The 15,690-nt window shown below is 34.0% G+C and overlaps 2 protein-coding genes across 2 annotated transcripts; both read right to left on the bottom strand.

Moving 5' to 3' along the window:
* Positions 1 to 3,098, bottom strand: LOC123213202 (PI-PLC X domain-containing protein At5g67130-like). The gene is made up of 8 exons (XM_044632591.1): positions 2,779 to 3,098; positions 2,578 to 2,700; positions 2,314 to 2,451; positions 2,042 to 2,140; positions 1,638 to 1,941; positions 1,330 to 1,553; positions 1,160 to 1,246; positions 1 to 483 (listed from the first exon to the last, which is right to left on the bottom strand). The coding sequence occupies exons 1-8, from the start codon at positions 2,884 to 2,886 to the stop codon at positions 298 to 300; spliced, it is 1,269 nt and encodes a 422-aa protein (XP_044488526.1). The 5' UTR covers positions 2,887 to 3,098; the 3' UTR covers positions 1 to 297.
* A 1,721-nt stretch (positions 3,099 to 4,819) lies between these two features.
* On the bottom strand, positions 4,820 to 14,417 carry LOC123224101 (histone-lysine N-methyltransferase CLF-like). Its single transcript, XM_044647632.1, has 17 exons — positions 14,135 to 14,417; positions 13,315 to 13,416; positions 12,906 to 13,216; positions 11,709 to 11,870; positions 10,349 to 10,433; positions 10,005 to 10,148; positions 9,872 to 9,919; positions 9,715 to 9,786; positions 8,884 to 9,611; positions 8,310 to 8,463; positions 7,954 to 8,177; positions 7,447 to 7,578; positions 6,765 to 6,855; positions 5,820 to 5,867; positions 5,583 to 5,711; positions 5,426 to 5,503; positions 4,820 to 5,267 (listed from the first exon to the last, which is right to left on the bottom strand). The coding sequence occupies exons 1-17, from the start codon at positions 14,195 to 14,197 to the stop codon at positions 5,076 to 5,078; spliced, it is 2,763 nt and encodes a 920-aa protein (XP_044503567.1). The 5' UTR covers positions 14,198 to 14,417; the 3' UTR covers positions 4,820 to 5,075.
* Between the last annotated feature and the right edge of the window lie 1,273 nt (positions 14,418 to 15,690).

The following is a 15,690-nucleotide window of genomic DNA, read 5'->3' as shown; positions in this document are numbered from 1 at the left end:
GGTATCAGTGAAGAAAGCATAGATGAATAAATGTCAATATCTAAAACATTCCAATACCTGACAAGTGATTCAATGTAGTAAAAGCTGCATAACTGAACCATGTTTTGAAAAACACTGCAACTCTCTTTTCACCACTATCTACATCACTTCCTGCTTCAATTCTTCATTTAATTTTCTAAAATAACTCAACTCTATTAGCCAATGCTTGACCCTGGTTGTAAAAGGCAGTGATTTGTTACTATATATCATAGTGCCTCCTATGGTAGGTCAGTAATGTTCTCCCATAGTATATATTATTCAGCGCGGCAATAACAGAAACAGCATCAATGGAAGATAAAGTAATTTGAAAAGCAAACAACTTGGAGAATGTGCGGTTGAAGCAGATCTTGAGAACTGAACAGATCCAGTAAAGCTTCCCATATCATTAGTTGGTGGACTCCTAGGTACAGTAATATTCTTGCAAGATCCAAAAGGTGCTCCAGCCTGCAAAATTCCATCAATACAGTCTTGTCTAACAAACAGATTAACAGATAGTACATTATTATAGGGATTAAGAACTTAAAAACCTATAAATACAATTCAATTTGATGATACCATCATATTGTTCAAAATACCAACGACACATAAATGTCAACTATCAAAAAGATGAAGTGCACCATGAGTTGCTATAACAGGGTCTCAAGTTTTGATACAGCATTCAAGATATGGTTGATAAAGATTAATGCACAGCTTCTCTGGTTGATAGAGTACTTGACGGTTCACTTTAGGGTAAGTGTAGATTATGAGGTGCACCCCAGATCAAGTTGATGCAAATTTCAAATTATAAACATTTTGGCAATAAATTGTTGGAAAATATCTGCTAATTTATGAGCTGCTTTCTTTTTTTAATTTTTCATTTAGTAACTTTCGGCCAGATTGTTAAAATTATGAGAAAATTGTGATTTCTCTACTTGGCAAAAGCTACAATATGGATTTGACAGAGTGAGAGAGAAGGATCTGCACTAGTTTGTGGACTTGGAAGAAGTTTCCAATTACTATGTCTTTTTCCTTCTTTTTAAAAAAAATACAAGGGGCTAGAATCCAAAAGAGAGGTAATGAATTAACTGAACTAGAATGTGGAATGGAACTAACAAGTAATCAGACTATTATATGGACAAACCTGGCAGGCTTGGACAGTATTGCACCCGCACAATGTCTGGCCATTCATTCTATCCAAAACATCAAAGACACCCCCTCCATCACTCCTCTGCAATATATTCTTGTCGGTTAAGATGCTGAATCGGTAAGGGTATCTTTGCAAATTTAGCTAAGGTAAGCAAGATTCCTTACCATGTAAAAATTGACCGCCAAAAAGTTGGGCATCACGTTCCCAGCTGCTTTATAACAAGTACCAACCATCTCAGCAAGTGGAGTTGAATGCTCTTTGCAAGCTTCAGCTTCAACTGGATATGTAGGGAAATAATTCTGAAGGAAAAGGGAGGCCTTTTTTGAATTCAGTGGCTGTGATTCTTTTCTGTTAGGACAGGAGCCTTGTTTAACCCCAGGATCTCCAGCTGATGCAACATCATGAGGCAATTAAAGGATGACATACATGCGATTCAAATTAGTAAAAGCATAACAGTTATTCAAATACTTACCTTCATTTTCCACCATGTATCTCCACTGATAAGCCACACCTTCCTCTGATTCCTTCGAAGCAATTGAAGTGAAAACAAGAAGCCGGTAGTTTGACTGCACCATTTCCATTACAGTTGGCCAGTCTTCACCTTTCTTGGGCATCTTGGACACAGGAAACCAATACTTGTCCAAACCAGCACTAGTAAACAAATTAGTTAACCCTTTTGGAGTATGAACATAATCCTCTATTATAATAGTCACAATCTCAGTTGGATTCTGACTCAAGAATGATTCCACTTCTTTTAAAGTGTCAACTGCAGGTTGCTGAGACCAATCCAAAGCATACGTTACAAACTAATTCAAAAAGCAATCGAACATAATCACATTTTCATTGCTAAACGAAGAAATTAGGGAGGAACATTACAAACGCAGTGAAGTTGAAACATTGCCCACGAAATGAATGGCAGAGCCAGATATCATTATTGAAATCGTACATATCCAGCATCAATCCCCTTACTCCATTCTAATCAATATCCATCAAAAGAAAATTACATAAGAATCCGATTCAAGACAATACATTTAGAGTTCATAATGCGACAGAAAGGAATTTAATGCTACAGAATTGACATTTTCCTTTCCGACGAATAAAGGGATCACTGAACATGGTTAAGATTGAAGAAAAACATAATGGCTTACCCTCAACTGATTAGTAACAGTGTCTTCTTGATTGTAAAAAGTGAGTCTTTGAACACCAGGCAAAGCCGGTGCATCAACGATACTAAATGAATTATGAGTCACCAACCATGTATACTTGTTGAAAGGCAATCCACCAATCTGTTAGGAAAAAATTCTCTCCAGACAACTCAATCCAAAGAAAACCAACTTCATAAAAAACATTGAAAAACAGAACAAACCCAACATCAAATGTACAAAATATCAAAGTAGAAGGAAGAAGCTTACAATAGCGGTTGGTACTGTAGCTTGGCCTCTGGTGCAAACGGGTTGAGTCTTACCCAAAGCAGGGCAGTTACCACAGTAGAGACCTGGCCCACAGTCTGTGGCAGTAGCACATGAATCAAGAACCTGTTGTTGTAAAAAACATAAAATTCAGTTCTGGGTAATGAAAGAAAGAAGAATATCTCACAGATCAGCATTTGGTACCTGGCAATTGCCGTTGGAACAGGCAGTAGAATGAACAAGGAAGAGTGAAAGAAGTGACAGTAAGAGATACCAAGTTGCGTAGGCTCTGCATAAGCTACGAGAGTCCATGAAACACGCCAACGTGGCTTCTGCGTGCTTATGCAGAGCTCAAGAAAAATCCAGTAGAGAGAAAAGAGAAGGGACTCAGAGCAGTTAACAGCTGCAAGCCTAAAAATTAAAGCAAAAGAGAAGGTGTACAGTGCAGAGAAGTGACATTGATGACGTAATTTGGGCAGAAAAACCGGGCTTTTATATCACTATCAATAACCTTTAATTTTTTAAGAAAATTGTCAATTTACTTTTTGCTTTAGACAGTTCTGTTATCACGATTGTTTGGCTCCAAAGATTGTCTATGAATCAATGTAATTGTGAATTGGCGGTATTTGTCTTTGTCTAAGGGCCTTTGATTTAGTCACACCTGTAAGTTTTTCATTCCAGTGGCTCTCACGTGGTGGGGTAGGCTGCCTCACCACAGGGGTATGCACCGATGGAAGTTAACATTTCAATTTTATGCGGAGAAATGATATTTTTCCGCGCAGGTTTTAATATAAATCTAATTTTTTATTTATTAATTATTAAATTATTAAATATTTATATATTTATTAAATTTTTGTTGTTATTATTATCATTAATGATAAAATTATTATTTAACAAAAATATTTAAAAAATTAAAAATTTATTATATTTTCACTCTGAAGTTTAAAAAATAACAAATTCTCTCATCTAAAATTAAAAAAACTTACATTTCATCTTAAGGTTTTTTTAACACGCTGTTGATGGTCAGAGACGATGACGTAGACAATGACAGCATTCTCCCTTTCGCCTAGCTTCTCTCTCAGTCTTGTTTTATTTTCGACCTTCACCAACCAATGAAAGCGATAGACAACGACCGTTCTTCGTCTTCGTCAACCAATTTCTTTGGTTATGATGGCCAAAAATGGAGTATGACTGAGAGAAAATTTGAGAAAAGGGGAGAACTCCGTCGTTGTTGTCTTCAACTGTGGATAGTGATGGCTAGAAAAATTCTAGGGGGAAATATTGATTTTTTAAACTTTAAATAAAAAAAAATTATTAGATTTTTAAACTTAAAAATAAGAAATGTGAAATATTTTTAGTTTTTTTAAATATTTTAAAAAATAACAATTTTATCCTTAATAATTACAATAAAATTTATCAGATGAATAAATATTTAGATTTTTAATAATTAACGAATAAAAAATTATATTTACACCGAACCTTGGGTGGGAAATATTTATTTGGCCTTCTTATGCACGGCCTCTACCATGCCATAGGCCAATTGAGTTCCGCAGGGAAATTTCTTGTGTAATGCTTTACTATTATTGTCAAACAAAAGGTTCTGAGTAATTCCAAAAAACTGTATATACAAACTTAAATATACTATTATATAATTAAATAATTTTAAATTAATAATAAAATAATACTTAAAATATATAAAAACATATTTTTGTTTGTATATAAATTTATATACATTATTTATATTTATACACAATACTAATTGCATGATAAATGCCTTGTACAACCAAACCATTTTAGATTGCAAAAAGTGTCAGGGTAATTTTCCTTTTGTTGGGTACGAAATCTACTAAACCAAGTCAAGTTTGGCCACCTGAAAAGGGAAAGGGACGATTATGCCATTATAAAACACTTGCGTACAGGATCAGTCCAATATAAATCTGATTAAAACTTGTTAATCAAGTTTAAGCTGAAGCACAACACAGAACACGACAACCAATTTATATACTGCCTAATTTTCGAGGAAAGCACCAGGCAAATGTAATATATTGATTGAGTACAAGAACTCGGGAAGCATTGATGATGAGAACAAGCAAATGAAAGCTTAACTTAATTGCAAGTAATCCAGGTATGTTGGCTATGCGTAAAAGGACATTTTTGTAGCAATCCATGATTAAATAATAATAATAATAATAATAATTTCAATTTCTAAAGAAGAGAAAGGAAGATGTGAGCAGCAAAACAAAAGTAGTCAATAATACTGCTTTTTCTATTGCCCTTTATCCAATGAAACTAATTTCCTTACGTTAGTGGCTGAGTCTGCAATGGGATAAACATAAATCAAAGTAAGAATTGAATTAAATTATCCATGGAGATGACAATTGCATCTCCAACAACAAAATGATGGAGAAGACACTTTTCTCCAAGGTTAATGAGAATGATGCTTCTACCTGTTAAAAGAATGTGAAAATTTTAACTTTTGAGTTTCATAATAAATGCTTATACTAAGCAAGCTTCTTAGCACGACCACTTGATGGAGCAGCGTCATCCTTTTTTGACCCAGATGCCTCAGGCTTTCTAGCCCAAGCAGGAGCTCGGTCTGGCTCATAACGATAATCATAGAAAAGTTCCTCACCAGCACTAATTCTCTCCTTGGCGAAAATGCCCACCCGATGATCCCCAGCAACCATGATGACCTGCCACAAAATGGTTAAGCAGATACTTCAAATTGGCATACTGCTCAAAATCTGATGCTCCAGAGATGTCTAGAATCTAGACAACTGCTTTCAGAAAAAAGTTTAGTGGGACTTGATACGATAGCAAATCCTGAGTGCATTAGTAGTCCAAGGGTTACCTTAGCATAGCAGTTTGGATCTGGAGAATGATTTGCAAACTTCAATTTGTCACCCTTCCGATAAGCGTCAAGAACAAACTGCACAGAAATGGATTTAGATACTCATTAGCACAGAGAGAAAAAAGTTAGACACAATCTGTATTGCCATATATCATGCCTGATCATTGAGATTGAAGAGAAATGATGAATTTTCACGATCATATATCTTTCCACGCTTGTCTGCTTCTCGATGTGAAATCAGCTCTCCAGTATATTCACCAAGATATTCATGCTTTCCAACACTATTCTGTAGGCCCGCCAAAATTTATTTAGCATCACAAGAAAAACGGAGCATATATCATATGAAGACTGATGCTTCATGTTGAGCTAAGCTTAAACAAAATCAGGATATTACCTTCAAGAAAGCTCCCCACCCAGAAACATCGGATCTACCAAGTAAAACCTGTACAACAGAGGATTAGACCTAAGTGAGTGCAAATATAATGTAGAAGTGCAGAATCTTTAATATCAAACTCCAGTAGTTTACAAGAAACAGTTACATTCACAGTACATATATAACCAATAAAATGCCAATTGAGTGGTATATTTGACATATACCAGAGACAACTCTTAAGAAAGAAAGACACAGAGAATACTAAGCATAATCATGTTACAGAACTTCAACATAGTATTTAAGCTGAACATTTTACTGCTTAGAATCAAACATTAGATACCACATTCTGTGCTTAAATTTACAAAACAAGTATGTTGTGACAATGAACTCAGCCCTGAACATTACTAACTTTACACTCCAGAAACCAAAACACTCCACTAATTATAAATTCTTACTGTCCAAGGTTTTAAAAGATACCAGTTTAGGATTATTAGTTTGACTATATGCATTTGAATATACAATCTTATCCACAAATATGGAAGAGCAAATCGAACCAATTCAACCTTAAAGCAGCATTTATTTTTTCTAATCAATAAAATTTTTTAAAAACAACACAAAAGGCACCACCACAGTAAATGGGATACATTCAAAACGAACCCAACCACCGAACTCTAAGATAACAAACTCTAAGTAAATAATAACTCAAGGACAAAATTAAACAAATATCTCTTATACTGAACATATTCCAAAATTGATCAGAGTTTAATACTCTTTAATCATTGCAAAAGAAGCTTGTTCCAAAACTTGACGAATTCAGTGAATTCAATATTTCTCCCGGGCCCGGGAATCTAGACAAATATTTGAAGAATATCTTCACAGCAGAAAGGAAAAGTATACATAACTGAGAAATTCATCAGTATACACATAGAAAGTAACAAAAACAGGGAGACAGGAGAATGCAATTACCCTTTGTTGTTGTTTGAGGAGAAGCTTCATGTTCCTACATTCATAGTTATCACCTTTTTGGTCAGGAATTCCGAGAGTACCATCACCACAACTGCAAAAACCCATTTAGAAAGCTCAAATGACATATAATATTAAAACAGTGAAAAAGTGTAAATAATACACTGTTGGCTTAGTTACCTGGGCACTTTAAGATAACAAAATTCAACTGATTTGTCTATAAAAAAAAAAATGACATCTTTTGATTCATTTTCAATTTTCCAATATTTTTTTGACACCCAAAAATCCCTCGGCCTCACTTATGTGTGCAAAATGTTTATAGCTAAGGACCACTGTCAGACCAACAATTAGTGATTGGAAACCAAATATCCCATGTAGCTGACTCCAAAGGGTTTTGGATATTTGAAATCTTGGTTAAAATCCAAGAATTTATCAGTGAACCCACCCTTTGGGGCTAATTTTCATGTACTACCATAGGGAGAAGCTAAAACTCTCTAAAACCAAAACACACACACAATTGAGTAAAGAAGATGAAGAAAATGTGTACCTCAGATACAGCAATGTACTTATATCATGATAGTTCCCCATTTATCATTGCTCTTATTCCCAGAAATCAATCAGGGATATTTTTCCACAATATGCTACAAAGTACTCAAATAAATGAGCATCCAAAATGAAAACTCACCTGACCCAACAGTTCCTACAAACATCAGGATCACATTCCCTGTCTGCCGCAAAACATGGACACTGACGACTTCGGCATTGACTTTTAGCGCAATGACAGCCTCTAAATCGATTCTTGCAGCTTTTGGGACATCTGGATCAATATGTAAATCTTAATTGAATTATCCATGCATCATCAATATTATCATTAAGTGTACAAACACAAACCGTTGCAAAACATCTATAGGACTGACCCCATAATTTCCCAAATTGGTGTAAGACAGTCATGCATCAATAAGTGCACACAATGCACAGGCACACACAAAAGCTTATACAACATCTAGCTCCACAAACACCACAATTTCCCTGCAATGGTGAGACATGCAGAAACTCTTCCACACTCACACACTAAATCAGGAAGGACAGCAGCCATTTTAAAGAAAAATAGTAATTTGCAATTTTCAGGGTAAGATAAGCTAGATAATTCTAGATGTTTGATTTCTGCGAATTAAAGGAAAAAATGACTCACCCACAATACTTTTCACAGCAGGTTCCATTTAGAAGGCAAGCGCACTGCTTTCCACAAGCAGTTTGGCAGCCACATGGATTGTATTGCCTGCATGGCTGGTCTTTTCTCTCAGTAATGCGTTTCCTAATTGAATGGTAAGCAGCAGATTTCCAAGTATACTTCAGGCGACGTACTCTACCTCTCCTACGTAAAAATCTTGATCTTCTTCTTACTTCATTGTTACCCTGATGTTCATATACCAAGACCCCGAAAAAAAATTTGAAAATGAAAACAAAAGGAAAAAAGAAATATAATTCTTAAATAAAGGGAGTCCAATATTTTGAGCCAAGCAAACCATATAAAATAAAAATACTAACCATATTTCCATTTAAATCAAACTTAGAATAGCCTTCAAGGAGAGAATTTGCAGCATCACCTTCGCCAAAGAGTTTATTCTCAGAGTTAGTCATGTACTGGAAAACCTCCCAACAAGTCCTCAATCCATTTAATAGGTTCCTAGCTATTAGACAACTGCCATTTACCAACAACATTCCTACTTTAGATAAAGCATCAATAAACGCAAAGAAAACTAAATTGGAAACAATAAGCAAAAATAATGATGTATATACGCAGCAAAGCATTTTTAAACTATACATTAGACACAGCAAAAAGAAAACATCAGGTTATAAAAGTTGAATCTTCAGAGCTTCCAACAAAAAATAGCCACAATGGAAACTAAACCTAATGATGGTTGTTTTTTTTCACAAGAAAATTGAAAAACTAGCATCATTCCATGTTAAGAAGAAGTGATATCAGTTTTTTTAAGATTAAAGTTCAAATCTGAATCAAGCATAAAATGATCAACAATCCTACATATATGCAAATTGAATTTCAGGAAATTGTGGATGTAATATGTTAAATAGTAACACATCACAGATTACATTGACTGACCTGTTCCTGCCAAAGATTTCAACACCTTTATCAAAAAGACCCTTTTCAACAGCTTTCCAAGATTTATCATCACTTAGTTCTCGTTTACACATGTTTTCATCCACATACTCTTCTTTCCTAAAGGTGTCATTGCTGCTGGTTGCAGGTGGGTCAGTAATCATCTCAGACAATAGAACATTGGCAACTTCACCCTGCACTAAATTGCGGCTATCCTGTACTCCCTTCTTCCTAGTCCTTCCAGAGTTTGGACATTTAACATTCGTATGTGAAGAGGAATTAGCATCTTCATTTTCTCTGCGTGAATAAGATCTAAGTTTCATATCACTAGGTGGAGGAACTCCACTCACAGTGGAATCAGAATCAAAAGCTGCCATTTTCTTCTGTCTCTTTTGCATGTAAACAAGAACACGTTCAGCAACTCGCTTGCTATTCCTTTTACGTATTCCATATTTTCCAACAACCTTAGTTTTTGAGGGTGATGAACGGTGGGTAGCAGTGCTATCTGGCTTGGGCCCAACCTCTGAGTCACTGCTTTCAGAAATGTTTTTTGCATTTGACGAAGCACTTTCACTTTGGTAGGACTTCACCCGTCTCCTAGCAGACAGAACTGACGATTTCTTCCTGGATGATGTCTCAGCCCCAGCACAATCAGATGATGAGACAGATTTTTCTTCAATATTAACCTTCACTGGGGAGCTACCTACAGCAATTCTTTCTGACTTCAGAACCTGACACAAGCAAATATAAAGCTTCTTAATATATTGTTTTCAAATTCTTCCAGAAGATAAACCAAGCCACATAAATCATATCAATCAAACAGCCAGCACATACCGATCGATAGCAATGTGGGCCACATGGCATATTATCCTCGTCCAAATGGTATGATGGAGGCTGTTTATCAGCCTGACATTTTTTTGACAAGAAAAATATTAGAACCTAGAAAGATCTTCTGATAAATATCAAAAGTCAGTTATAAAAGTCAACTTACTGGAAACACAAGGTCCTGCGAACATCCATGTAGCCTGCAATCAAAAACCTGCCAATACAGAGAGGAGCAATGTCCTTAACAACAGGGAGATGGATGAAAATAATATATACTTAAAGTTCAGAATGATAATTACAAGACATCTACGACAAAATAGGTTGTCAAAAGAATCCAGAGCTGCTTCAAGATCTTTTCCAACAAAACTCAAATTTGGAACTTCATGGCCACTGTTAGAGCCCCCAACAGCCTTCTCTTCCTTCACTAGAATTTCGTATCTAGCCTGTATAAGACGTTGGACGGTGTTTCATATCTCTGTAAAGCCAGCACAGAGTAAATGGGAAACGGCTGGACCAAAGCTTACACTATGACCAGTTTTTATCAGATAATAAATAAGCAAAAAAATAATAGCAGATTAAACAAAACTGTCTACTTCTTAAAATGAAAATTTATACCGATACACCATGGAGATTAAGTCCATACCTTGACTTCGGGTGGGCTTCTGGAGAGACACTGTGCTAGTAACTCGAGCACGGTATCAGATAAACCAACTTCTTTCACTGTCATGCTGGTAATTAAAGCAAAAATTCCACAATAATTAGTTTGAAAACATCAAAATTCCTACAACAGATTGGTAATATGTCTAGGAAAACCTGGATTCCTGATAGAATAAATAAGAAATGGTGAATAAATAATAATTTAATTGCTTGAAAATTAAAATAAAATAAATTAATAAAAAAGACAGAGAGAAATGCTACAAACCTTGCTAGACAATTCATAGCAGGCTAGCAACTAACAAAAGTTTCAAAATATCCAACCCAGACGCTAAAAACAATCAATGCTTACAACACAATTACTCACTGTTTCCTTTCAGAACAACAAAGTGTTGGAAACTCTTTCTTTTTGATTTAGCAAGCCTTATCTATTTATTTAGGAATACCGTGTATAAATTGATAGCTATGCCACTGAATGAGCATTTCATCTTGTTTCACATGATATCAAAGCCAAGCATTCCTGATGGCATAATTTTTCCCGCCATTCCAACATATAATCAACTACACCATCAGAGCAAGCATAACCAGAAGCCACTACTTGGTAGTTTCTTTCAATCAAAGACTGGACATTGTGCCTGTTAAAGCTTGGCCATTAAAATCGTGCCATTGCTTTCTTTCTTTTATTTGAAAAATTGTATTAGTATTAGGATGTTAGAGGTTCATCAAATCGATGCTCCTACTGTGCCAACAACAGTATAATCATCAACAACTCCATCCACTATATAATAGTGATGAACCAATCGGCATAGATTCTAATACAAACCAACAATCTTTCCCTTCAAACTGGCCAATTTCAAAAAATCCATTTAAAAAAAATTGGACAAAATCGATGAAGAAAAAGTCAAAACAACAAAGACTCATTTGAAAGTTAAACTTCAACTTGAATATGAGTGTGAGGAAGAGATAAAGGTGCCCCAAATCAAATCCATAGAAACTTTGATAAAAAAACTCAACGAAACTAAGGCGGACTACAACAAAAATTTCAAATCTCGCACTTAAACCCCTAAAATCTAACTCTGACTTTCAATATGAGGGACAATTAATAAATATATAAGTTGAAAGGTTTAAATGAAATTTTTTTAAAGTTATGGGGTTTGAATGTAATTTTTTTAGTCAAGCTCAAGTCAATTGTTCTTGTCTTGACCTCAAGCCAAGAACTTCCCAGATCAACATGCTCAAGCTCAAGCTTTGCCTTCATATCATAGAGTCAAGCTCGAGCCAAGCACCACTCAACTTGGTTCGATTACACCTCTAATTTAGATCACATTAGATAGTTTGATTATACCAACCGAAGAATAAAATCTTCAGAATCCACAAAATCTCTTTTCTCCTCTTCGTCCTCAATTGCTTCCTCCTCACTGTCACTGCAAATTAGTGCTTCACCACCATTTTGGTCATAATATATCCTTCTTCGACCCACCACAGACTGGTCTTCTGTCATTCTTTGATTTCTGCAGCAGAATTATTATATGTCAATACTACAATGAGCAAACTAAAATAAATCTGCAGAAAGCAAGAAATCACCATTTCAGTTCAAGTAAATAAAAATTGATTAGGTAGAATTTGAACATTTGATGTTCAATATCTAGATAAGATATGCACACAATACCAGAAGTCAATGAATTGTTAAAAAAGAAGTTATTCTAATTAAATGAATGACTTCCTCAAATTCAACCCCGCAGAAGATAAATTAGTCAAGGAGGCAAAAACAAATGCACTTAGTCTATCAATATGACTCTTAACAATAATGGATTCCTAATAAAATACTCATGAATAACCCAAAAACAATTCATAGTTGGATATCCAATGCTTTCAAATTAGGTAAAAAAACAATGATTATAATAACTACACGATATGGAGAAAATTAATCATTCATGAGTAAAAGAAAAAACAACAACTTGTTCAAAATGGGTTAATGCCTAAGAGGATTTTTCAACTTCAGTATGGTTTCATTTACACAATTGGCAGAAAAATCTCTATAATATGTTATTGTTTTTCAACATGATGATAAGTTATGCTTCACAGCTTCAATCTCCATTTCATTTATTTATTTTGATGTGGTTGGGAGGTCAATGAACATGGATACTAAACTTGCATTTCATTTATTTATCTTTGATGTGGTTGTGAGGACAAAGAGCATGGATAGCTAACCTTGTAAAACCAGAAATTGTACATAGCATATTCAGGTTAACAATATGCTCACTGATTTATGTTTTACTTAGAAGAAACATAGTCTATCATTGGTTGGAATAATAATAATAAAATGCTCACTGGTTTATTTTCATATTAAACTAAAAAATAGCATAGTCAACAGTTCACAAACTTTAGATTGTGGGTTCCTTTTTCCCTTTTGTTTTTTTTTTTTTTTTTTGCAGAGAAATAAAACAGCCTATGCAGCTGTGAAGCTGAAACATTATATAAAACAACAAAGTAGGTTTAAAATGATCCCATCTAAAACATTAAGGCAAAATACAAAGTATTCTAACCTGTCCAGAAAAATCCAGGTAGTATAAGGAGGTAATCTTTTAACTTCAACGAGCTTAATAGGACGAAGAACATTTTTGGAAGAATTAGTAGATCCCTGAACAGCTGTAAAAGCATAACCATCTTCCTGAGAGCTATGACTATCTCTATCCCCATCACTTGAATCAATACCACTTTGCACACCAAGTGCATCTCTTTGCCTCTTAATTAGTAGATCTACATTATTAGTGATGTTATTTCTTCTTTCCAGTGATAGCCTATATATATGATTCGTGATACCAGCCAACTTCTGCCTATTTTCTTCCACCCTTCTCTGAGCAAAAGAAAGTGCAAAATTAATTAGATAATAATGAATACAAGATCCAAAAGATTACCACTTACTCAGCAATAAACATGTATGAAATACTGCACCTTTATTAAAACACAGTGGTCAGCAGCAAGTTGCATCTTTAAAGAATCAATAACACACAGAATATCCTTCTCAGATGTAGTTTTGTCTTGTAATTTTGTAATCTGTAAACATCCAACAAATCATAAACATCCCCATAATTCAACAAACACTATAACAGAAAATTCAAGATATTAACAAAATTACATCACCAATGAATAAACTCTTTGAGAGCATTGTTGTATGAGGCAAAGCAAAAAAATATTAAGAGAAAAAAGAAATATCAAATTTCTGTTTCAATGCATGTACACCTTTTTTCACTTTCAATGTTCTCAAATTTTCCTACATTTATTACTGTAATTTATGTTGCATCATTCAAATCTTATACTAAAGTAAATACTAAACTAATTTGATCTCTAATACACCCCAAATAGATCCAAAAACCTAAACAATCCACCTTTAATAGAATGCAACTATTTTTTCCACCATCCAAAGATTACCTTACTCAAATAAATAAATAAACATACATATACATTCATTAAAACTCCACAGAAACCCAATCCATTAAAAAGTAACAAAAAATTATGCAATCATAATTTAGTATACAATTCACTCGACATGAATTCAAAACCTAAAAGCCTAAACAAACCAGAGTACACAAATTGCAGTTGCATCCACCATCTATCTATAATTACTCTATGAATTCAACATACATTCAATTCAAGAACACATCAATCCAGCATATAAGCAGAAACAATTAAAAAAAAATGACAATGAATGAGCATTATCGAGGAGTTAACATGCAATCTGCAGAACTGAGAGAATAAAAAATAAATTACATACCGAAGAGTCCTTAAGAGGCTCCGATTTGCTGGGGGAAGCAGAAGGCGAGGCCTTGGAAGCCATTGTAAACTGAACCAAAATCCTTAATCGGATACGGCGATGCAGATCAGGATCCAATTCGTGCAGAGACAATGCCGAATAAGAATGTGCGCATGGTAGGGTTCGCGACAAGATTTGGCGGGTCTGCTTGAAACCCTAAAGTTAACATCTCTGCCTCTTCGTAATATATATTTTCCTTTTATTTTTTGGTGGGTAGAGGAGGAGGTTTAATAAGTAATCAGGCTGAGGTTTTGACGGGCTTTTCGTTTTATTTAATAATTTGGTTTATTCAAAGGTTTGTTGCGTAACGCGTGGGGCGCGCGTGAACAACGTTTGATAAATTGGGGGGAAAGTGGTTTGAATTATGGACTGTTGCAATTATGCCTCTTCCATGTTTGGACAAACAGTGAAGTAGACAGGCCAGTCAATGCGTTTGGTTTTTTTAGGGCAAATACTATTTTCCACCCAAGGTTTGCTGGAATGGCAAATCTTCACCTTTCATAAAGTTAAATTTTTATTTATCATCTATTTTCGTCAGTTAATTTTGTCAAGTGAAAACGCATGAAGATTATTTTACATTAATAATTTTATTTTTTTCTCTTTATTTTCTTTTACTTTTTTTCTTTTTTAAAAAAGAGGAGACAAACTTTATTTTTAAAAATATTAGAAGGTGTTAAAGAAATTGTAAAGGATTTTTAGAAATTCGAAAATATTTAGAGTATTTTTAAAATTATAATATACCCTTTGGTGGTTCCAAAAAGATACTTATATCACAAAAAATGAATAAAATGCAAGTTTTTAAGTTGCTCAAATTTTTTATAATTTTATAAATTTAAGTAATAAATTTTTAAATTGATAAAGGTATATTAATAATTTAATACATATATTAAACGTTAATAATAGTTTTTATAATTTTGATAAAAGGTCAAAAAAGTAATTTCTAAGAAAATTTAAAAGATGCATTAACAAAGGTTGATGAAGAGTGGAAATTCAATTTTTTTTAAACTCAAAGATGAAAACTTGTCATTTTATCAAACCTTCAGTGGGAAATAGTTATTTGGCTTTTTAAAATCTTCTTTGTTTGTCTTATTAAATTACATACTATTGTTTATATGGATAAATAATTGAATTAGTCAAACTAAGGGGTTTACCCACTTTAATAACAATCAAAGGGTCCCATAGATATAGCCCAGACAATGATACAATAGACATTGTACCATGATCTTAACGTGTAAACCTTAACCCCTTCATCTCATTTCCATCCATATGTTTAGCAAGAGGACACTTAAAAATCACAAAATATGGTGGCAGCATTGTCATTTCAATCAAAGTAAGCATTTTTACGTGGTTTATTTTTTTTCAAGATCCTTATTGAATTTGAGTTAGAATTTGATCCAAATAGTAAGTATTAATAAAGTTGACATTTTTACTCATGGTATACATAAGTTGAAGTGTAATACCATTATTATTGTAAAATTAATTAATATAATGTCTAAACTTGTTTATTAAAAATAGTT

The sequence above is a fragment of the Mangifera indica genome, chromosome 1, assembly GCF_011075055.1.
Source record: "Mangifera indica cultivar Alphonso chromosome 1, CATAS_Mindica_2.1, whole genome shotgun sequence".
Lineage (NCBI taxonomy): Eukaryota > Viridiplantae > Streptophyta > Magnoliopsida > Sapindales > Anacardiaceae > Mangifera > Mangifera indica.
The sequence above is the reverse complement of the archived record's forward strand: the minus strand, read 5'-3'. Positions and strand labels throughout refer to the sequence as shown.

Coding starts and splice junctions, on each gene's coding strand:
- LOC123213202 (XM_044632591.1), bottom strand. CDS start 2,886: ATGGACTCTCGTAGCTTATGCAGAGCCTACGCAACTTGGTATCTCTTA. Junction 1,942..2,041: donor GTTTCAACTTCACTGCGTTT/GTAATGTTCCTC, acceptor GATTGGTCTCAG/CAACCTGCAGTTGACACTTT. Junction 484..1,159: donor ATACTGTCCAAGCCTGCCAG/GTTTGTCCATAT, acceptor GGAATTTTGCAG/GCTGGAGCACCTTTTGGATC.
- LOC123224101 (XM_044647632.1), bottom strand. CDS start 14,197: ATGGCTTCCAAGGCCTCGCCTTCTGCTTCCCCCAGCAAATCGGAGCCT. Junction 11,871..12,905: donor ACCTGGATTTTTCTGGACAG/GTTAGAATACTT, acceptor ATTCTGCTGCAG/AAATCAAAGAATGACAGAAG. Junction 5,268..5,425: donor ATCCAAACTGCTATGCTAAG/GTAACCCTTGGA, acceptor ATTTTGTGGCAG/GTCATCATGGTTGCTGGGGA.